The sequence below is a fragment of the Watersipora subatra genome, chromosome 4, assembly GCF_963576615.1.
Source record: "Watersipora subatra chromosome 4, tzWatSuba1.1, whole genome shotgun sequence".
Taxonomy (NCBI): Eukaryota; Metazoa; Bryozoa; class Gymnolaemata; order Cheilostomatida; family Watersiporidae; genus Watersipora; species Watersipora subatra.
In genome coordinates, this window is record NC_088711.1 from 58148501 (window position 1) to 58169322 (window position 20822).

A 20822-nucleotide genomic window follows, 5' to 3' on the forward strand; every position below is an offset into this window, starting at 1 on the left:
GTATTGAAAATATAAGATATAATGTGAAGCACCATTGCAGCTCATCAATCATATGATAGTAATCCTAATCCAGTGCCTGCCTGGACGGATTGCCATTGGCTGACATAAATTAAATCCTCAACAATATTGTATAAAAATCGTGTGAACATGATTGAAATAAAAGCTTTCTATTCATCCGCTATAAGATCCCGCGAAATATTGCCATTGATATCTCCAGCGATTTCATCTGCCTTCTTGGTGTCCCCGGTGAAAATGATGATGCGACCTTCAATCTTTGGTGTGAATTTCACTTTGTCTTTGTTGTGCAAAGGAATGTTATGGGGTTCTTCATTCATCTTGTTACAAAATCTGCCAAGAAAACATCAGTATACATATCAACCGCACTATGTCAGCAGAGATTACAGGGTCGTGTTAATAAGACAATTAACACACAAATATTTCTTGTTTGTACATAATCCGCTACAATGTCAGCATTTTTGGATCAATAAACTTCAAGCAAACGAGAATAAAGTAATAAAGTATTGATCTAGATGAGAGGAAGCTAATACACATAACAGAGCAATGTAGTATTCACGTATCTCCAACTGTACAATTCATACAGTTGCAGTTGTCAATATCTATCAGTGACAAGAAGGGAGTCAGCAGTTTTATGAGTTGTTTCCTCATAGACCAAATTTGACTGAGGTAGGTATAATAACTCCGAATCCGATAAAGTTAAAGCAATGCAAGCTGTAGATATCAGTCAACTCGTCAATTCAACCTTCATCTCCTTTTAATCGCGGACTTCGTGAGAAATTTTGAGATCACATTCAGAGGGCTAGTAAGTTTCGTGCTAACGCAGGGTTGGGGTATATTAGGGTGACAGATTGAATAACCCTTAAATTGAACGAGAAGTCTGGGAGTCCTCAAGGCCTATGAAACAGGAGAAAACAACCTGGCCAATTTATATTTGTAGGAGGCAGCTCAAAATCTTGCAGAATGATTTGCTCAAAGATAATTAGCAAACAAAAGGCAAAAAACGTACTCGCGAGACCAACTCATCCAACCATCATTTTCATATATATCATTAATTTCTCGTGGTCATCAGAGCTCACATATTGTTAGAAATAGTTCTACTGTATTACTTTTACATTTCTATGATTTTTTTCCTGTGCCATTCAATATCTTAAGAGTCTAATAGATATTTTATGCTTATTGTTGTAATCACATATAATAAAAAGGCAACATCTGATAGATGTCAACTTCACTTTCCATTTATTATTCAAGTCGCGCCTATTGGGCCATAATTACTTATATCAAAACAAATGGTACATTTGGAGCCAAAATCTAAAAAATTACTAATAGACTATCACAGATCTCTTTTAACGAATAATTGAAAATATTTTGAACAGTTAGCTTGTCTACAGGTCACAGTTTTGGTGTGACTCAATTTTATAACACTTGGTTTGCTCAGCGACCATATAACTTTCAAAATTGAAACTTTATGCCACTTTATAATACCTGTCAGAGCAGTGTAAGCTCCCCTCAAAGTATGATCTGACTATAGCTGAGAGCTGAGGGCCTGACTTGGGACTGACTATGTGAGGACAACTCCTGAGTATGTCGTAGCCATCCTTGCCACTGGCTATGTACTCTTTTACACACACTCTGTAGATCTAGAAAAGAGAGAGGATTGTATGCAGACTGACTATTATGATGACGCAATGATGCGATACAGTCTATATTCACATCCCAGTCAATAGCAATTCAATGACCTCTTACCTTGTCGTACTGCAATGGCCGACCCTTAACCAATACTGTCTGCGCATCAATTCTCTCACCCGGTTCTCGCTGAGGGTCTACCTGAAACTGAACACCGCTGACTTGCGGAAAGCGGCCAGCGAGCTCAGGATACATGGAGACTCCATTTTCGAGTGCCCTATGCAGCTCCATTCCTAGAGAAATAGATTTCTGTCGTTCATAGAAGTAAAATCCTACCGCTGTCATGTCCAAAACAGACCAGAGATCAAGATAACTACGCAGTAAGAATCAAGACATTAGAACTGGCGGGTAACTTTAGGGATACTTTGTGATATGTAAATGTTTCCAGTAACAAGGAACTTGATATTTTCAAGTGCTTATGTTCACATATAATCATTAACAGTTTTAGTTTATTGACTTCGGAGGAATGCACTGTTTGTTCTTTACCTTTAAATTGCCTCTCTTTAGATTTAGATGTTGCATGACACAGCCGGGCTTATGCTAATACTGATCATTGTGAAAATGATAAACTCAGCATTCAAATTATTAATTGTAATCTTACACAATGTCCGGTACAAGTTCAACAAAAAATAACAGGCCCGCTTTGTTAAACGATGACTGGCAGAGTCTAGAGAGATGATAACTTTTAATTATAGCTTTATATATAATTACTTTTATTAATTCTTTTTATAATATAATTACAATCTATGTTTTTAGTATAGATGGTTGCTCCTTTTTGCAGGATATTGATGGTCAGTAGTAAAATAATGTAATATATGAACATTCCCCTTTCAATTACCGTAAATAAGTTTCCTATTTTTTTACATCCAGCAACATAAGAAACTCAATAATGTTTTTTTAACTGAAGGTATTAGTATTGGCTATTTGCTATATAAAATATTCCTGGTACACCATCTAGATTTAGTGGTACAATGCTGAGAATAAACTTTTAAGAAGATCAATATCTTTCATGCAAAACATCTCTACACTACACTGCCCAACGGTGCAAAACATGTCTACACTACACTGCCCAACGGTGCAAAACATCTCTATACTACACTGCCCAACGGTGCAAAACATCTCTATACTACACTGCCCAACGGTGCAAAAGATCTCTACACTACACTGCCCAACAGTGCAAAACATCTCTATACTACACTGCCCAACGGTGCAAAAGATCTCTACACTACACTGCCCAACGGTGCAAAACATCTCTACACTACACTGCCCAACGGTGCAAAACATCTTTACACTTGGAAACCGCCCAACAGATATTTTTGAATTGAAAAAACCGAATTCCAAATACGATTTTAGCAAAAATAAGGTTTAAGGTTAGGCAACGATTCTACCACTAAATTATCTGGAATTAAAAGAAAGTTGTTTATCAAAAAATAATTTTAGCAAAAAAAAGCATACTTTTGCTGTCATGCCTCCTACACTCTATAAATTTATTGCTTTATAATGAAATAACAGAAAACTGTGGAAAGATGCTTGTGAAGATTGTTTGTAGAAATGCTTATCTTTGTTGGTTGATCATTATATATATTTACTGTTATTATTACTACGTACTCCAGATAGGTAAGGGTTACAATTACAAATGAGCAACAGTTACCTGTGAGCTCTAAAACACAAAGTTGGTCAAATAAAGGAAGCATTCTGAAGAGATCTCTAGCTGTGAATTCTCCTCGAGGGTGAATACAGTTAGACCTAAAAGTGCCGGAATTGATGATTGCAACATCTGTGTCCATTGATCTCGCCATTAAATCAGCCACAAGGTTTCCTGCAAAATGACATGATCTGTCTTATTCAGCCCTCTATGGTCAAAAGGTGAAACAAACGCATGTACAGAACATTTTCAGGCTCACGAAAGATGATCCTTGTCGAAGTTGTTACAAAACAATACACACTTGTGAGCATCCCAAAAGCGAAATGTTATTAATTGGAAATGTGTTACACAAAAGGAGTTGTCCACGGAGAAAAAGCAAACGTGTCTGTAATGCCTTCATGAACGGCTCAGTAAGAATATGATTTGAGGAGGTGGACACATTCCAAAAAAACTGAAAGAGAAACAAAGTGAGGTCCTTATATGAAAAATGTTATCTAATAAACAACCAATTTTTCTCATTTATCACATCGAACGAGCAGCTGAAGAATTCCATCAAGGAGCTCCATCATTTGTTGATTTCTTAATCCGCTGTTGTCAGAGAAAGTAATAAAAATGGCAATATAATTTTTGTATGAATGTTTGAACAAATAGCATTTTGGTAAAATAAAAACTTGCCCTTAATTATGGTTATGTGAAATAATAAACAACTGGCTAAATACAAATTACTAACTGATATGTAAATAACGCAGTTATTCTGCAAAATTTTATGGTTGACATTTAAACTGCTTAGTTTAGAGGTGTGAACCTAGTCATCTCTCGCACCGCATGTCACTACTTATAAACAAGTGTTTGACCTACATACATACACTTTAACGACATACATATAAATGATTTCATGATAAAACAGCCTATAAATCAAAGCGCTTTCATATTAATAACAACGACATGCGAAAGAAAAAAATTTTCTAACACACTCCTCTCTGATGTAGTCAAATATGTGTATGTACTAAGTCTTTCAAATACACCAAAGTATAATTTCACTCATGAGACAGGTAAAAATCTTCCAATTAATAAAAAAATTGTATAAATAGAATGCGGGGTAGTTGTCAGTTTTGCATCATGTCGTATAAGCCCCAGCTCATACACAAAAGGGTGTCTACGGATCGACAATACAAAATGGCAACAGTTTTAAAAGACATCAAGTAAACCAGTGTCTTACCTAACGCTGTCTCCCCAGCACGAATGTGTTCAAACAGACCATCCAGATCTGCATTGGAATGTCCAAGGACTGTCCTAGTCATCTCATCAAGACTCTCTAAAACCATGCAAAGGTCAGGGTCATAGCAAAAAATTTGTGATTCCATTGAGCGAGGTAAAATTTATTGCTTACATCTTCCTATTCCTTTGATACACTTTGCAAATGAACACATCAACATACTAAATTACCATCTGCTAATAGAAAAAATTGAACAATTTCAAACTGCAGTTCAGTTGATTTTTCAGCGCATTTTGGTCGACAAAAACACTGATTTCTCAAAATTTATTTGCTGATCAAAAATCTGAGTAAATAAATCTGCTCCGTTATTGGCTAGTGTACAAGCAGCTACGATGGTAGGCAAGACAATGGTTAATGCACTTAATTGATGACAAAAAATGATAATCCAAAACTATTGCTGATATTATATTCTAAAAAAACTCTACTGTACCAAATATACAGTGATCAGGCCCAAGGTTGATGTCTATGCGCTTGTTTATGTCTATGGGCCTATACCATCTCAATGACACTGCGCCAAAGCTAATCTTGACTGTTTACCTGACCAATTAGACTTTGCCATGTTTTATTCAGTCGTGTCTCAGAGGATACCAGGAGGAGACAACTCATTTACTCTCATAACTTACCTAGATAGCCGTCCACAATACTTTTCATGTTAGCATTTTCAGGAACACTCGAGTCTAGCACCAGTTTCTCTATATGGTTCGGCATGACAGGAAGCAAGGAGTTATCTGTGTCTAAGTACAGAGTGATAATGCTGGCATTTTGGAAGTCTGTACCACTCTTTACAATATATCTGTTATCTATCTACAAAAGGTATGTACAGTAGATGAAATACATTTCATGAACCTTTTTGAAACTGACTATTAAGTGTCTAATAGAGGTTTAATCATCATGTTGCTACAGTATTGCTAAAACCTCCATTAAACAATGCCAGAGTTTTAATATTAATGTTTATGCTGCACCATTTTCCATGTATGCTTATACGCTAACAGAATGGTAAAGTGTGTTTGCGGGAACATGTCATGTCCTGCTTACATAGCGGCAAATATGTATACTATTATTATATACATGTTAGTCTATTATATATCCATATATAGACTAACATAGATAACATTTTAGATATATCAGAAGGTTTCAAGTGTAACAGTTACTCTAGTGATCTGCCACAAGCAAAGGGTACTACAGATGCATGCGTGTCAAGCTAAACAAGTACTGCAGGAACATGCCAAGAATGTCAGATATGTAATTATAGTTATTACTAGGACTGTTATAGATATCAGAATCATGTAGCTTTGGAAATTTTTCTATTTCTTTCAGTGACAAGCCAAATGGTGACGTGTTCTAAGAATGTTCCAGAACAAGTCGCTTCTTAGATTACATGCTCAGTGGCAAAGACCGATCACAGAAACTACTATGTGTGTAAGTGCATTAATTACCCTTGAATGTTGGCAGTCGTGGTTATCGTCAATTTATAAGAAAGAATAAATTGAATCCGTAGCTTCACAGTCCAAGAGAAGCTAGAGCTAGAGTATTAAAAGGGACATAAAAATGTACGGCTAGTCCAATGTTTATTAGTAACAGCTGTACATACCATGACTACTACTAACCCTGTTTACAAAGGGTAGAAAGATTTTGTTTTGCAAGATTTCCACAAGGGGTAACCCATTCTATGAAACAATCTCTTGATATGCAAAGGTACTAAGTTTGTACGTGTCTTTATTGCTTTGGGCATATCATTCTATAGTGGCAATAGGAAAATGCAGTTTTCAATCCTTACATAATGATACAAACTAGGAGAAATAGCAAGCTGAGGCCTACAAGCCAGTACAAGTGCTTCCTAGCGGTACCTGTTCAGTGACATAATGGTGATCATGTCCACCGAAGATTATGTCTATGTCCTTCACCTCCGCCAGTAGGTGCTGGTCATTCTTCATAGACATGTGGGTGAGAGCTATGACCAAGTCGGCACCCTAGAGAACATACAGTGTAAGAATTTTAAGGTATATATATATATATATATATATATATATATATATATATATATATATATATATATATATATATATATATATATATATATATATGTACACAGACACTCTAAAAACCATTACAGTAGTGGTGTACATAGAACTATTGTCAAACTGTAGCTGGATGGTGCAGTATGAAGATATGAAGATCGTGAATAGAGGCACCGCAGAATGATCGGACAAAATAAAACTTACAATCAAGCTAACATTTCCATCGCAATTTTTCAATCCAGCTACAGCATGGGTGACAGCCATAGACATGTGGCCATATTCACAATATTGAGTGCCATAAACGCTCTATGTAAATCTACCACAAATAAAAACTTAAATGAATTACAATTGGTATTTTATTCGGGAGGGTCTTCTGACTATTCCATAAAATTAAACTCAACTGCCTCTTGATCATTTACAGCAAATATTTTGTTATAAAATCACTCTAATGACATTGGGTAGGTCAGCTTTACAAACTCGTAAATATAGACAAATAGGCGAATGTTTCTTGAACCAAATTAGATTAGTCTCAACACCGTCTCTTCATGAATATCTCAAGTAACATCCAACAAGCATAGACATATTAATAATACGTTTAGCAAAACTATTGCTGATCTACCGTGTTTAATATCCTGTCTACTAACCCTTATGAGCAACTGAAAAACTAAATTTTTGAGTTAGACTTTGTCATGACTTTCGTCATGGGAACTAGATAAATACCATTAGTGGCGAGTATAATTAGCAGGTAAGATGTAAATTAAAACTAAAGCAAGGAAACAATGGGGAACAAAACTTTCCTCTAATGTGTTAGAAGGTTGTTTTCGTTACAATTTATAAATACGAGAAGTAAATAATTTCATGTTAGGTTTTAAAACTTGAACATTTTGGCCACCAAAAGGTAAGATAGCAGTCTACCGTTCCACCTATTGAGTAAAAACTATATACTCTAGCTCAATTTTGTAGAATCCTTCTTGCTGTGTTAAAATTTCATAAACCCTATTGAAAAAATGAAAAAAAGTAACACTATAGTCTCTAACAAAGAGTGCTGGGGCCTGCAGGCATACAAGAGTAACTAGTTTTGAAAAGAACAAAAACTGAAGAAAGTTGTCTGCTCTTGAAGGATATATTGGTAAAAGATGACAACTCCCAAATTTGTTGAAGATCCAGAGGTTGGCAGTATATAAGAATGGGGGATGCTTCAACAAGAAGTCTCAGCTAATAACACTATAGATACCAAATAAATCTAGTCGTTATAAAGCTCATAAGCCTGCAAGAAGTGACACAATGATTCATAAGGAGACATGGTACAAGCAAAGCTTATCATGTCATGGATAAGGCCAGAGGAGTCAACTTTTTCTGTGACACTGTGTCATCCACCATTAGAGATTAGTAAAACTTCTAAGCTATCTCTTGTCTATAAAGTGCCAGTCAAAGGTATGTATGTGATTGGAGTTTTTTATCACAATGACAACAACTCTGATCTGCAATGTAATAGCGCCTCGACTAGCAACCAATGCGATGAGTAAAACAGTTAAACTGCTCGCCTCTTGTGAAACATATCTTATGTGAACCATCAAAAAGCACTGTTATGTGTCACGCAATGTTTCTGAGATGCACAAACAAGTTTTATGTTTCCAAGTTATTTCCAAGCAAGTATCCTTATTTTATTAATCAAGGAGTTGTGTTTACTCGCTCAATTGGAGGAGCCATAAGACTAAACAAATGCTATGTTACTAGAAAGTATAACAACGGCACATATTAATATTCCATGGATTGTCTAGGAACTCGCGTAAAATATTTTAAATTGAGACTCGATCTCACGAGTCTAGGCAATAAATTTGCCAACAGCAGAACAAATTGCTGTAGTATTTCTATAAATGCAATTACACAGGTTGTCATTCATATCTATGTCAACAAGTCAGTGAAAACTAGCCAAAACTCTACCAGAGCTTTGGCTTTTTACCTACAGAAATCAAACTAATTATGATCATGAAAGATAGCCATCACTGAGACACATGTCTGTCACTCACATAAAAAAAGAATGTTTGTACAAGCCGTACGCATGTCGGCCACAGTTTTGCAAGTTTTCACTAAACCGTGTGAGCAGTGCAGAGTATAGCGCTAGATGATGATGATATGTGAAGGTGTAAGAGAAGCTAACCTGCTCTCGCAGCTGTTTGCAAAGATTTTGAGCCGTTTGGACATAGTCTAAGAATATCATATCAGAAGTGTCCATTTTAGGGAGGGTACCGAGCCACTCCTCCTCAGCCATGCCTATGAATCCGACCTGATAACACACGTTCACACAATAGACATTTATTTAAACAATTGACTTTTAAAGTGCAACCTGAACCCTTGGGCTATTCATAGTCAACATTCTAGCGCTGATGAAGTTAAACTCTCAAATCAGTATTCAATAAACTCATACTGAACCTAACAATACAGCCTAGGAATAACAGCCTTCCAAAAATATAATCACTCAATATTAGGCTGGTATGAGAGTTTACAGATATATAAAGATATCGCAGATACTATGACAGCATCAGGGTATACTATCTCTCCTTCAGGAATATTACCCCTTATGGCACTTTTTGATTTTCCACAATATTTCTAAAGACATGCGTGACGAATGGTTGAAATATTATGCAATAGAGTTCACTTCATAAGCGCGTGTTTTGTCTTATGATAAACCATAAATTTGGAGTTACCTTCTACATGCCGCTTTCAGCATTAAGTGATCAATATGGTATGGTACACGCTTTATCAAAACAATTCAATAAAACATTTTTTAGCATATACCAAAACGCTTGTTATAAAGCAAGCATTTGATAATCATAGCCTAAAACCTTCAACATATTTATAACTATTTCGGGCTACGGGTTCTGCTGATTAATCGATAGACTGAACAAGTTTTCAATCTAACACAAAAGAATCTGAATAGTTTTGTAGATTATTTTTTAAGCATCTGATGAGCTAAGATATTTACAGATGAGCTGCAGCTGGTTAATAAATGTACTTTTCCAGTTGTACTGATACAATAGATAAAAGCATTGTGAAATAGATAGAGAATGCCATAGAGTAAGCCTAGCCATCCACATTTGACAGTAGTTACATTACTACTGTACCCAAGGATAGATTGCCTTTGATTACGAGTACAACGAGTTCTATCATCGACTGTCTATTTGTTAAAGGTTGACTTGCAACAAAATTCACATTACAGTTATTTGGTATCAAAAGATTCACCATGTCTTACTCTGTTGTGTGGTAGGTGCCAAATATGTGGGAAATGTGATTACAAGCTCTTAAAAGCTCAAAAACGAAGAGCTGCCATAGATTGAAATCTGTTTATTCCTCTGACGTAGTCTTTACATTTGGTTATTGTCTTGTCACGTGATGATCTCACGCGAATCGAAATGCCAATAAAAAGCTCAATATAAAACTTATTGTAGTACTAGTTTATGACAAACACTTCGGGTTTTGCCGGAGACCCCGTATCAAATATAAATGCACGCATCATTTTACAGTTTTGTTTCGGCTTGATCTAATCGTCAAGTCGTAATCTGATCATGTGACCCAATACTTCAAAAATAATTTCTGCAGCACTTTTCAATTATCACAGGTGACCAACAGGCTCATCATGATTTTCAGACAATGATATACTGCTTCGAGCTAAGGTCAAAAAATTAAACGAATTTTTACGGCAAGTTATAAGATATCAGTGCTAAAAATGACAGCGTTACAATGACGATAAAATAGGCGCGTAAGAACAATAGACATGGTTTTATTGAATGCGTGAAGTATATTTGTGAAAATATTTCGGCGAATAAGGTTGCATGAAAGTGTAAACAGAAACCATCTTGTAACATCTACGTCCCATTTGAGCCGTTTTGGAAAGAGAATCCAAACTACGACAGTCTTGTGTGGCTGCGATTAGCTGTTCGTTTTTTAGCTTTTAAGAGCTTGTAATCACATTCCCACATATTTTGCACCCACAACACAACAGAGTAAGACATGGTGAATCTTTTGATACCAAAAACAGTCAAACATGGATAAATCGCCCACGGATAGCTCGAACACATGGTTAACTCGAACGGTTTCTTTGGTCCGTTCCCACGTAATGATAAACTGCTATAGATAACTCGAACTCAACACTGTCAACTCGAACTGTTTTTTGCCCAACGGCTACCGAAACGGTTGTTATCGCTTTAGAAAATAACTTTATTCCAAGCCATAGAGGTAAACCTCAACTTTTCGTAATTCATAAGCGTCGTTATTACCACCATCGGCAAAATATTTTTGTCAACGACTTTTCTAAAGGTTTGGTGAAATTTGATTTACACCAAACATCCGCTTAGCGATCGCCCTTCGGAAGCAAGGTAAAGTGAGGTAACCTTCGCATAAACTTCAAGAAAAATCGGCAAAATTGATCGTGGGTAAAACGCTCAAAAGAAAAAGATGTCTTTTCTTTTGAGCATTTCAACAACGATCAAGTTTTGCCAATGTCAATCTAAAAAACGTCCTGGCAATAACATCACCTCAAACAACGAAACAATCTCTAGTGATAGAAAAATCTCTATACTTTTTGATAAAAACGTTTTAAACTTTACATTAGAAGCATTTAATTTGAAACAAGCCATTTGTGCTTTTGATTTATATTATAGTTTGTATATGTACATGTATCTACTAATAAATAAGTAAATACATAGACTTGTGACAGTGCTCTGATAACTTGAACGCTCTGATAATTCGAACACTTTCGCTCGGTCCCGTGAAGTTCGAGTTATCCATGTTTGGCTGTAACTGTAATGTGAATTTTGTTGCGAGTCAACCTTTAACAAGGAGAAACGTACCATCGCTACGCCATTCCAATTGATGAGATGAGTTTCTTTAGCCCCTGCAAGTGGCTGTCCCGTGTGTTTGTCCAACACGTTAGATAATAGCCAGGGAAACTTGCACTTACCCATAAACTCTTCCAATACCTCTAAACCAAAATCTGTAAAGGAAAATGTCAATAATGCAACTGCTGATAATGCATGGATGTACATTCCAGTACAAAGGAACAATATAACATTATGTTTGCAATGTAAGCACCTGGGGAGTTCCCTTTGAAATGGCAGTGACCATTCTAACATTTGTGTTGACTTGCTGCCACACAAATTATCAAGCTGAATGCACTAATGCTATTCATGGCAGCCGCTGCCGAATCTACTTGACAGTCATGCGTGCAATAACCTGCGGCGAGGTGAGTTACCTACAAGTATGGATTATGAGTACAGTGTATATATGTACTAGCGCTTGGGGCCGAGTAAGGACAAGTTAAGGCTACATTAACCTATATGGAGCCACATTGTATAAAATGCTTGTCCTCTATGGCACCAACCAAGGTCACAAATTAAAATTGCTTCAATTAAAGTTATTTTGTGCACATTCTAGCTCATGATAAAATGTTTTAGAGTTCAGCAACTACTGCTAAGGCTACATGCAATGATCACTTTTACGTAATTCGTAAATTTGAAAAATAAATAAATGACCAGAATTAAATAGTAAATACAGGTACAAACTAAATAAATATTGCAAGTTGTTCAAATCCAAAAACATAGTAAGAAACTGTTAGTAAAAAGTGACCAAAAGTCTTATAAAGAATGTAGCACACTACTATGGTCAACTGGTCCAACCGATACACGCTATATAACTTACAATACTGTCTCATCTAGCTAGACCCCAACAACTTCTTCATCAAATAGTGGTTGTCAATTCTTATCCAGAAATTTACCGTTTGCTTACTTAAAAGGAATACCTACAGGGGGAGATAACTGCAACACAGCCTAAATATTAATATTCTTGATTTTAATAGCTGGTAGCCATATATGAGCTGATTGCAGCAGCGGGATAAACTAATTATTTTAACCAGTCAAAAAATCACTCACCAAACTCATGGTTACCGAGGACAGCGCAGGTGACACCGACTCCATTAAATACTGGAAGCATTTGATTTCCTCTTTCCATAATGCTGACTGCAAAAACATTCATTGATAAAATCGGGACAAATGTTATGTTAGGCCTAAACTGAAAAGCTAGGGAAGATAGGGTGCCAGCTAGAGCAATAGTTGGAGACTAAAGGCTGCCACAGCAAACCATTTGCCGCTTAATACCTCCGCCTGATAGCAGGTCATGTGAGAACAATTCCAATAAAATTATAGAGTCGCTTTAATCTATAATGGTCTTTTACTGCAGTTCTGATAAGTGAAACCTAACAAATACTGCGTTTACAGGCAATGGTCTAAAATTAACTGTTAAAATCTGCAAATCAAATTTCTTTGCTAGAAACTTTCTCACCATATTTGAAGCAACTCTTGTTTGTTCAAAGAATTAGTCTAACTTGCTAGCTTGGAGCCATACAAGTGAAGTCTTTTATTATTAGGAGGACACCGATTACGCAGTAGGATTCTCTTTCTCTAGCCTCTGTTCTTACAGATCGCTTTTATACTGTTTAACAATGTGTAAGAATGTTCGTTGTCAAACCGTCTAGGGGTATACATGTATATAGTGCTATAATTAGTGAGATAAAGTTATATTCTACTAGCACCATGTTCTCATTACTCCTCTATATGTAATCATCTCAGATATTCCACTCTCCCCTAATGAGTGTTAAGCGTAGGTGCCTGGTATCTTTATCCAATAAATATCAGACAATCCTTGGAGATGCGCGTGTATCCCTCACTTACGTTTTAGCGCAAGAAAGCAAAAACACCAAAAGTGTATATCAAATCAGTAACTCGCAGTAAGTTAAATATCCTATTTGACCAAGCAGCAAAAGGTCAATGCACCAGCTTACTTGCACTATTCACCTAGTCGGAGATGAAAATGGAGAAAGTAAATGGTAATATTTAAGTTCGTTACAAAAACGCTGAACATAAAGTAGGATTTATAGTAGCTGTAGATAGCTAATAGCAAACTGTCACGAGCGCAATGTCAAACTAAAGAGAAAGTAAAATAGACAGAGAGAGAAGACGTAGGTGAATACTTACTGAGGGATGGGTTGAGGCAGTCCCCGCTGAAGAGCACCATTGGGTTGCGGTCTTGTATATTCTGATATGCGGTAACGAGTCGTGCGGCTCCGCCGAGGGGTTCATTAGAGCCAGGCTCAATGTTATACACATCATTAAAGTGGAATATAGTTAGGGTTTTATCTGTGGACTGCGCCGTAGCATTCATCTCTAACTTGGAAGGCTAGCAGTTGAGGCAAGGGCTTGAAAGCATATACCGTGAGCGTGCATTCAATTCTCCAGCCAGCTGCACAATGCTAAGCACTGCTTACCGACATTCTGCAATGTATTGCCATACCAGTCAATACATTAGCTTCAGAACCTAAGGGTTAGCCTCTATACATAACTGTGTATTGATTGGTTTGTTATTATTATAGAACTCATAATAGCATGCAATCGAATAATGCGCTTGTGTTAGGTCAGCAGCGAATTAGCAGCAGCGCGAGTTCACAGCTTAAAATACCAATCTTTGTTTTATAAAGTAGGATCTCCATATCTCAATGTTCACTGGGGCACAAAAACTGTTGTAGGTTTAAAAACCTTCGGCCATTTCAAACCACCATACTTGCTAGTATTGTAACTACGACTCGACTCGTAAAGCATTGTAAATCCATAAAACTACCGTACTTTTTGGACTATTAGCCGCTACTTTTTTCTGATGATTTGAGCCATGCGGCTTATATAAGGGTGCGGGTATTCTGTGGCTTTTTCTTTGACCGCTAGGGCGCATTAACCGGAATCTCCGGTTAGTGCGGCTCTAGCGGTGAAAGAAAATACGAAACAATGCCTAACGGTACTGTTCCGCTAGGCACTGGGTTAAAAAGTGTCCATTAATACGAAACAGTGCCGTTAGACACTGTTCCGTTTTAAACAGCAAAGTTGCTGCCACGCTAAAAAGCACCATCCTGAGTTCTGCGGCTTATACAAAGGTGCGGCCTATGTATTGTTTTATTATCATTTTTTGGAAAATAAAGCAGATGCGGCTTATATAGGGGTGTGGTTTATAGTCCGAAAAGTACGGTACAGACTATTTTTAAGAAGGCTATTGGCACACCATCGTTGACACTGCCAAGTCATCCTTGTTTAAGGCAGGTCATTACAAATATTAGCATATCTCTACCCTTCACAGGTATTGCATGTAATTAGTACAAGATATCCGCTATGAACACTCTCAGGAGAGTTGGCCATAGTATTGCTATTTTATGGTTACGGTATCTACTGGCTTGAATAAATATGGATAGTAATGATAGGATTTGTAGTAACACATGTATAAGAAAATACAACAAAGATTCCGGCAGAGCTCAAATAAGCTCACTCAAGGGCTTTCTGGATGACCAGCTGAGAATATATAGATATGAACTCTATTATCACCACTCTACGTTGTTTTAAACAATTTAGACCAGGAGATAAAAAAAATATCAGTAAAGTAAATTGTGTGTATTCAAAAGAAAAAGCTATTTTTGCATAACCCTGTTAAATAATGTAGATTGGCAAGGTGTTCGTGTCTGGTATAAAGTGTTGTGGTTCAGACCATAGATATTTGCAACTATTATGGTTCTACATAGATAACTTCATTACCATTAATTTTGTATTATTCAATCTGTTAGCTACAGATTGCTTTATTGGCTGTTGTTTGTAAAATATATATATATATATATATATATATATATTAATCTCAAAGTTTATGTGTCTGTGATTCTGTACTTTGGTTTGTCCAGATAAAGCTACTAAAATTTTAGAATAAAGTTCTACAAGTTTAAAAAAAGTCTAAAAATAAAGTTCCTCCTGTTTACCAGGCAAATATCTTACCAATTAAACAACGCGGGATAAATGTATTTGATGGGTGATATGTGTCGCTTTGTGGGTGAAAATACGCTACCACTCAGCATAAAATTACATTAAAGTGCAAAATAATTTTATGCTTGATCTCACAGCTCTTGTTAGTGAGAGCCGTGGATAACTAGCTTACTCAAACTAGCCATTGGCAATGTCTCAGGCTAATGGCAAGTGGCAGGCCACTACATAACCTGCCACTGTTTTATAAGCTGTTTTTACTACCCACCCAACGCCTGGCATTTCTCATATATATACCCGAAATGTCAGAATAAGGTGAGGTGATGTGTTTGTTGTCGTTGAATAAACATACCACAGAAACTATTAAGCTACACTGTCATCTAGAACATAACAAATACTAACTGAACAACCTCTTGTACATTTTTATACAATATTTGTAATTTTTGGTGGAAGTACATTAAAATATTGAGCAATGTTTTATTATTGCTGAAGCTTGTTGCTATAAGCTGCCACAGATACGGGCATCAAAAACTCAAATCTGGAATGTGAGGAATTTGTGGGCTGTTCCTTGAACGGAAGAACTGGACCATTTTATATTGTTGATTTGGATGAGCATTCCGAGGAGTTGGGTGAACATTGAAAGCATATGAATTTATAATGCAAAGGCGATTTGCTCATTTCCTAGCGTCTATTAGAATGAGAGAAAAAACGAGGGCTGACATAAGGTGTTGTCACTGGTTATAAGCAATCGCTTTTAGCATATTTGGCATTCATTCACTGAACTGCTACTTGAACTTGCTAAAATTATTTCATATGATTTCTACCTCTATTCTATACTAATTGATTGCATTTGAAATATCAAACAAATGCCTTTTAAGTAGAGATAGGTAGGTTCATCAAGCATCTATAAGTTGTTTTGTAAAACTAAAACAGTTTTACAAAGTTGGAAAAAAAATTTAATTTAACCTTGACATGAAATAATTCCTAGAATGATAGGCCTGATGCAATAATTGTATAATTTGTCAAGCTGAAAACTTACATAACTTAATATAGATGTTGCAATTTTTACACCGGCTCCCATAACCCTATTTCAAAATAACTGCAACCTGAGCAACAATGCACAATATTTTTAATTTTTACATCAAAAGCTTGCTCTTCATATCTTGTAACCTAAGGTAAAAATAATAACAACAATGATAATTTGACTTCACATTTTCTAAAGAAATTTTGGGGCTGAATATAATAAAGACAGATCAACTTTGTTTCTATGATGCTATTTTGATAAACTGAATATTTTACAAACATCTGCTCTAACGCAATTAGGAATTGGTTAAAACCTGCAGAGAAGAGCACTTTACAGGTATGCATTTGAGTAATTCAGACTAGAGTTCACTCAGAGACCGGAACGATAACAATAAATGAACTATTTGTTGTACTAAATATAAATATTAATTAATTTTTATTTCTTATTTGTAAGAGCAACATTGATCGGAACCAAATTAATTCCTATTATATTATGGGTATACCAGCGAGTGAAGTTTAGATGGCTAACACAGAGCAATATAAAGCTATCTCAAATATAGGCCGAGAACTTCATTGCAAAACTAGTATGATTTGTAGTTTGCAAAACAATAGTTATGCAAGCATATACTAGTGAAAATTAACAAACGGTAGGCTATATAATTTTCATTAGGTAATTCAAAAACTAAATAATGAATTCACAAAAACAATTTTAAAAAGAAGTTTCATGAAGTTACAAGAAAGTTTCATGAGGCTGGGCTTGAACCATACATATCAGTGAATAATATCATAACATATATAAATTCAGATCTATATATGATCTGGATATCTAAGCTGACTATGATTAACACCACCATCCTTTGCTGCGTCAGCAGTGCAGGATGGTGCTAACTACTCGACATATCATAACTAGCTGTTCTTATTGGTCCAGATGACGGGCAGCTTTCAGCCATGTCATATTGGCTTCGCAAGAAGAGTATGCACTTGTATCAAATCGGTACATATCAAGGTTAGCTGAACAAGTCACTTAATGACATCCGGTTGCCCTCAGCTGGTGAAGCTTTGTTATGATTAGTTAACCACATGATCAGCATTTTTGTTTTATCGCACTTGTATGTATTTTGGTATGAATGCTAGTGTTTGTTGGTTATGACATAATTTATCATAATCAGTTTATTGCATGGTCAAAATTATCATTTTATATATTATTTTTAATATAATAGACATAGTTATTTAAATAAAATTAGGTTGAGAAATAAACAATAAAATGGCATTTTTACTTCAATACGATGGTCAATATAATTGTGTTAACAATGCAATGAACATGGTGCTGATTGACATGATGTGACAAATTTGATAGACAAATAGACTCAAATGGATTAGACTCAAATAAAAAATAAGATAAATGAGGTAAACGTGCTACGACGGAGTTGTCAAAAAGCCCAAGTCCAGCCAAAATGTCTCCTAAATTATCTGCTTAAATTCAGAGCAGCTTGCAAGCATATACACAGTTGTGAGATGGGCTGAACCATTTTGGTCTGACAGCCATTTTATACAGTTTTGAAAAGCTAAAAATCTAAAACATGGATTCTTCGAAATACTTTAAATATCAGAAATGATTGGCAGCTGATACTTGAGGAATGTTTGGATGATACTGATTGTCAGTGAACGCTGGCACTCTACTGAAATAGCTAGAAGAAACATAGAAATCTATAATAGTAATCTGATACAACAGTAGTCCTGTCAGACTTGATTATATAGATGTCAATGGCTCTGAAACTACAAACTGATGTTGTGGCTATCTTATTCACATGCAAAAGCATATTACTTCACTAAGTTGAAGCAAAGTGGGATACTTGAAGATTAAATCTAACTGTAACCATGCTCAGAGGTACAACATGGGCTGTAAGTTTTAAAGCAAACAATGCGCAACCAACAGTAACAAAGCAGAAGTAGTTTAATGTGCTTTCTTTTGTGAAATAATACTAATAATTTGAGAAACTTTCATTTTACCAGAAGTTTCCCAAATCCATATTTGAAGCAGGAATTCTTGACAACCTTGTGTCTGCTGTCAGATACAGCCAGCTACTGTAATGATTTGGAAGAGAGCTGTATGTCTGTATTGATTATAACCTCTGTATTTCTGTAACCTCTGTATAACCTTCAGACTCTGTTAATTAAACGTTTGCTCAGTGAACCACTTAAGAACATGTGACCAATTATTGTTGATGTATCTTTTGAAGTAAAGCCTTATTTCCTTATTTACGCTGAGAATATTTGGTATGAAGTGCTCTAATGTTGACATCTGAAGTTTGAAATGGTAAAAGATACCGGTAATAGCACTAAGCTTTACTTACTCACAAAAGCTAGCTTGACAAGCAAGCACTCATTAGTCTAATTACTAGCTACATGTATCTATACTAGCAATTAGCTGTTATTGGCAATCCAGTAATTGGAAATTGTCAATGGGATATACAGTCAAACCTCTACCATTACACCAACATGCTAATGCTTCAAACAAATGATGGAATTTTGAGCTAATATGTGAGTTCACCCCTGAGTTAGCTTCCAACACATGTGTGAAGTTTCTTGAAACATTGCAGTTTCTAAAGTTCGAAGATTTTCAAATATTTGATATAACATCAATGTAAGCTAAATTCTACACCTCACCTAAAAGAAGTTGTTATCACAACCTCTACCGCCTAACAGGCATCGCCAAGTCTACAATTCCGTTGGCGTGTCTGTAAGGTAACAACAGAAATGTCTTTTGATTATCACTTCATATGATCTTTTATATATACATGGTAACTGACATTTTTACAATTAGCTTTTTAAACAGATGTTTTTCAATTCACTGGCTTAAATGTGCTATGAGTAAGGAAATACCATATCTCAGCACAAATTATCATAGGTTTGTGGGTGGTAGGATGAATAAAACAAATCAAGGTAACATAATGAAAATATTTGCCTCAACATACTGTTGTTAACTTACAGATCTGGGAACAAATTAATAAATTGAGACTTCTAAAATAATCATACTGGTTCAGCTAGTTGAAGCAACGGGAACAGGGAAGTGAGTTTAAGGAAGTTGTATTTCTAGAACAGCTTAATTTTCTATACAGATTCAAAATTGTCAATTTGTTTTAAGAAAGAAGAGAAATATTTAAATTTTAGATAACTTTAGTAATTTTAAATGATCTTTAAATAGCTCTAAATTTACTTTCTCAGGCATATATAGCGTAACTAGCAGAATGGCCGGTGTTGCACTGGTATTAAAAATCTGCTTATAAGCAGTGATAGCAATGCCACACTTACAAATTCAGCTTATAAACAATGGCACTTGCTATTAGCCTGGCACATTGCCAATGGCTAATTTAAGTTAGTTACCTCGCTTTTTACTAATACATAGAATGACGTTGCGTTGCGCCATAACAGGTAGCGGCAGCGTATTTTCACCCACATAGCGACATATATATCGCCAATAAATCCATCAATCTCGAGTAGCGCAATGGTTTAGCTTATTGTCTGGGGAACGGGCGTTTCGAGATCAAATCTTCCGCGATACGGCTTCTTCAGTTCAAGATTTTAATTGCTATAACCAGACATACCTAAGGATAGACACACAAACTTTGAGATTTATATATTTAGATAGAGTGACGGTAAGCTAAAAGTTATTTAGGCGAGTCCAGTAAAATTTATAAAATAACAATTAGCAAGTTATCTAAGCCATAAGGCTTTAAACTTACCTAATTAGTATAAAGGATGGCTGTCTAACAACTATTGCCTGATATAATAATAGAAAAATTTAAAATTGATTCTGGTATACAAAAGAGAACTAGGAAAGAAAATGCAGTGATCAAAGAGCAAGTGGTTTTCCAAATGTTCAAACTATTTTATTGATTATTGTCTCAAGCCAAAAACTTTAATTATCTAAAAAAACAAAAATCTTGAGCGCTGCTGTTTTTGTACCTATAAAAAATTTTAAAATCCTATGTAGAGTTAGTTACACATTGGAACGGTAACCAGCACTTTGTTCAACAATGATTTTCACCAATTAGTAACAACCAAAAGGATGCTAAAGCTTATTAAATACATTTTAAAATTAATAAAACAAAAATGTGTGAAGATAAAATTTTTCACATAATTGTCTGCAAACTAAAAAATAGACCTACTGATGGTAGCGCATATAATTCAGGATTTTACTGCTATGTCCACTCTAAGTAACAGCTAAGGCCCAGCTAATATAAAAAACCTCAGTATCTTAATACTGCCTAGTTTGTTTAGTGTCTTTGCTAATTATCAGGAGACACAGGTTTCAAACA

General features: G+C 35.7%; 1 protein-coding gene across 1 annotated transcript; it reads right to left on the reverse strand.

The window, feature by feature from the left end:
• Positions 1-167: 167 nt before the first annotated feature.
• LOC137394395 (mannosylglucosyl-3-phosphoglycerate phosphatase-like) lies at positions 168-13859 on the reverse strand. Its single transcript, XM_068081109.1, has 11 exons — positions 13669-13859; positions 12568-12654; positions 11491-11633; positions 8802-8927; positions 6470-6592; positions 5246-5426; positions 4566-4661; positions 3353-3520; positions 1762-1934; positions 1501-1655; positions 168-348 (listed from the first exon to the last, which is right to left on the reverse strand). The coding sequence occupies exons 1-11, from the start codon at positions 13853-13855 to the stop codon at positions 168-170; spliced, it is 1620 nt and encodes a 539-aa protein (XP_067937210.1). The 5' UTR covers positions 13856-13859.
• Between the last annotated feature and the right edge of the window lie 6963 nt (positions 13860-20822).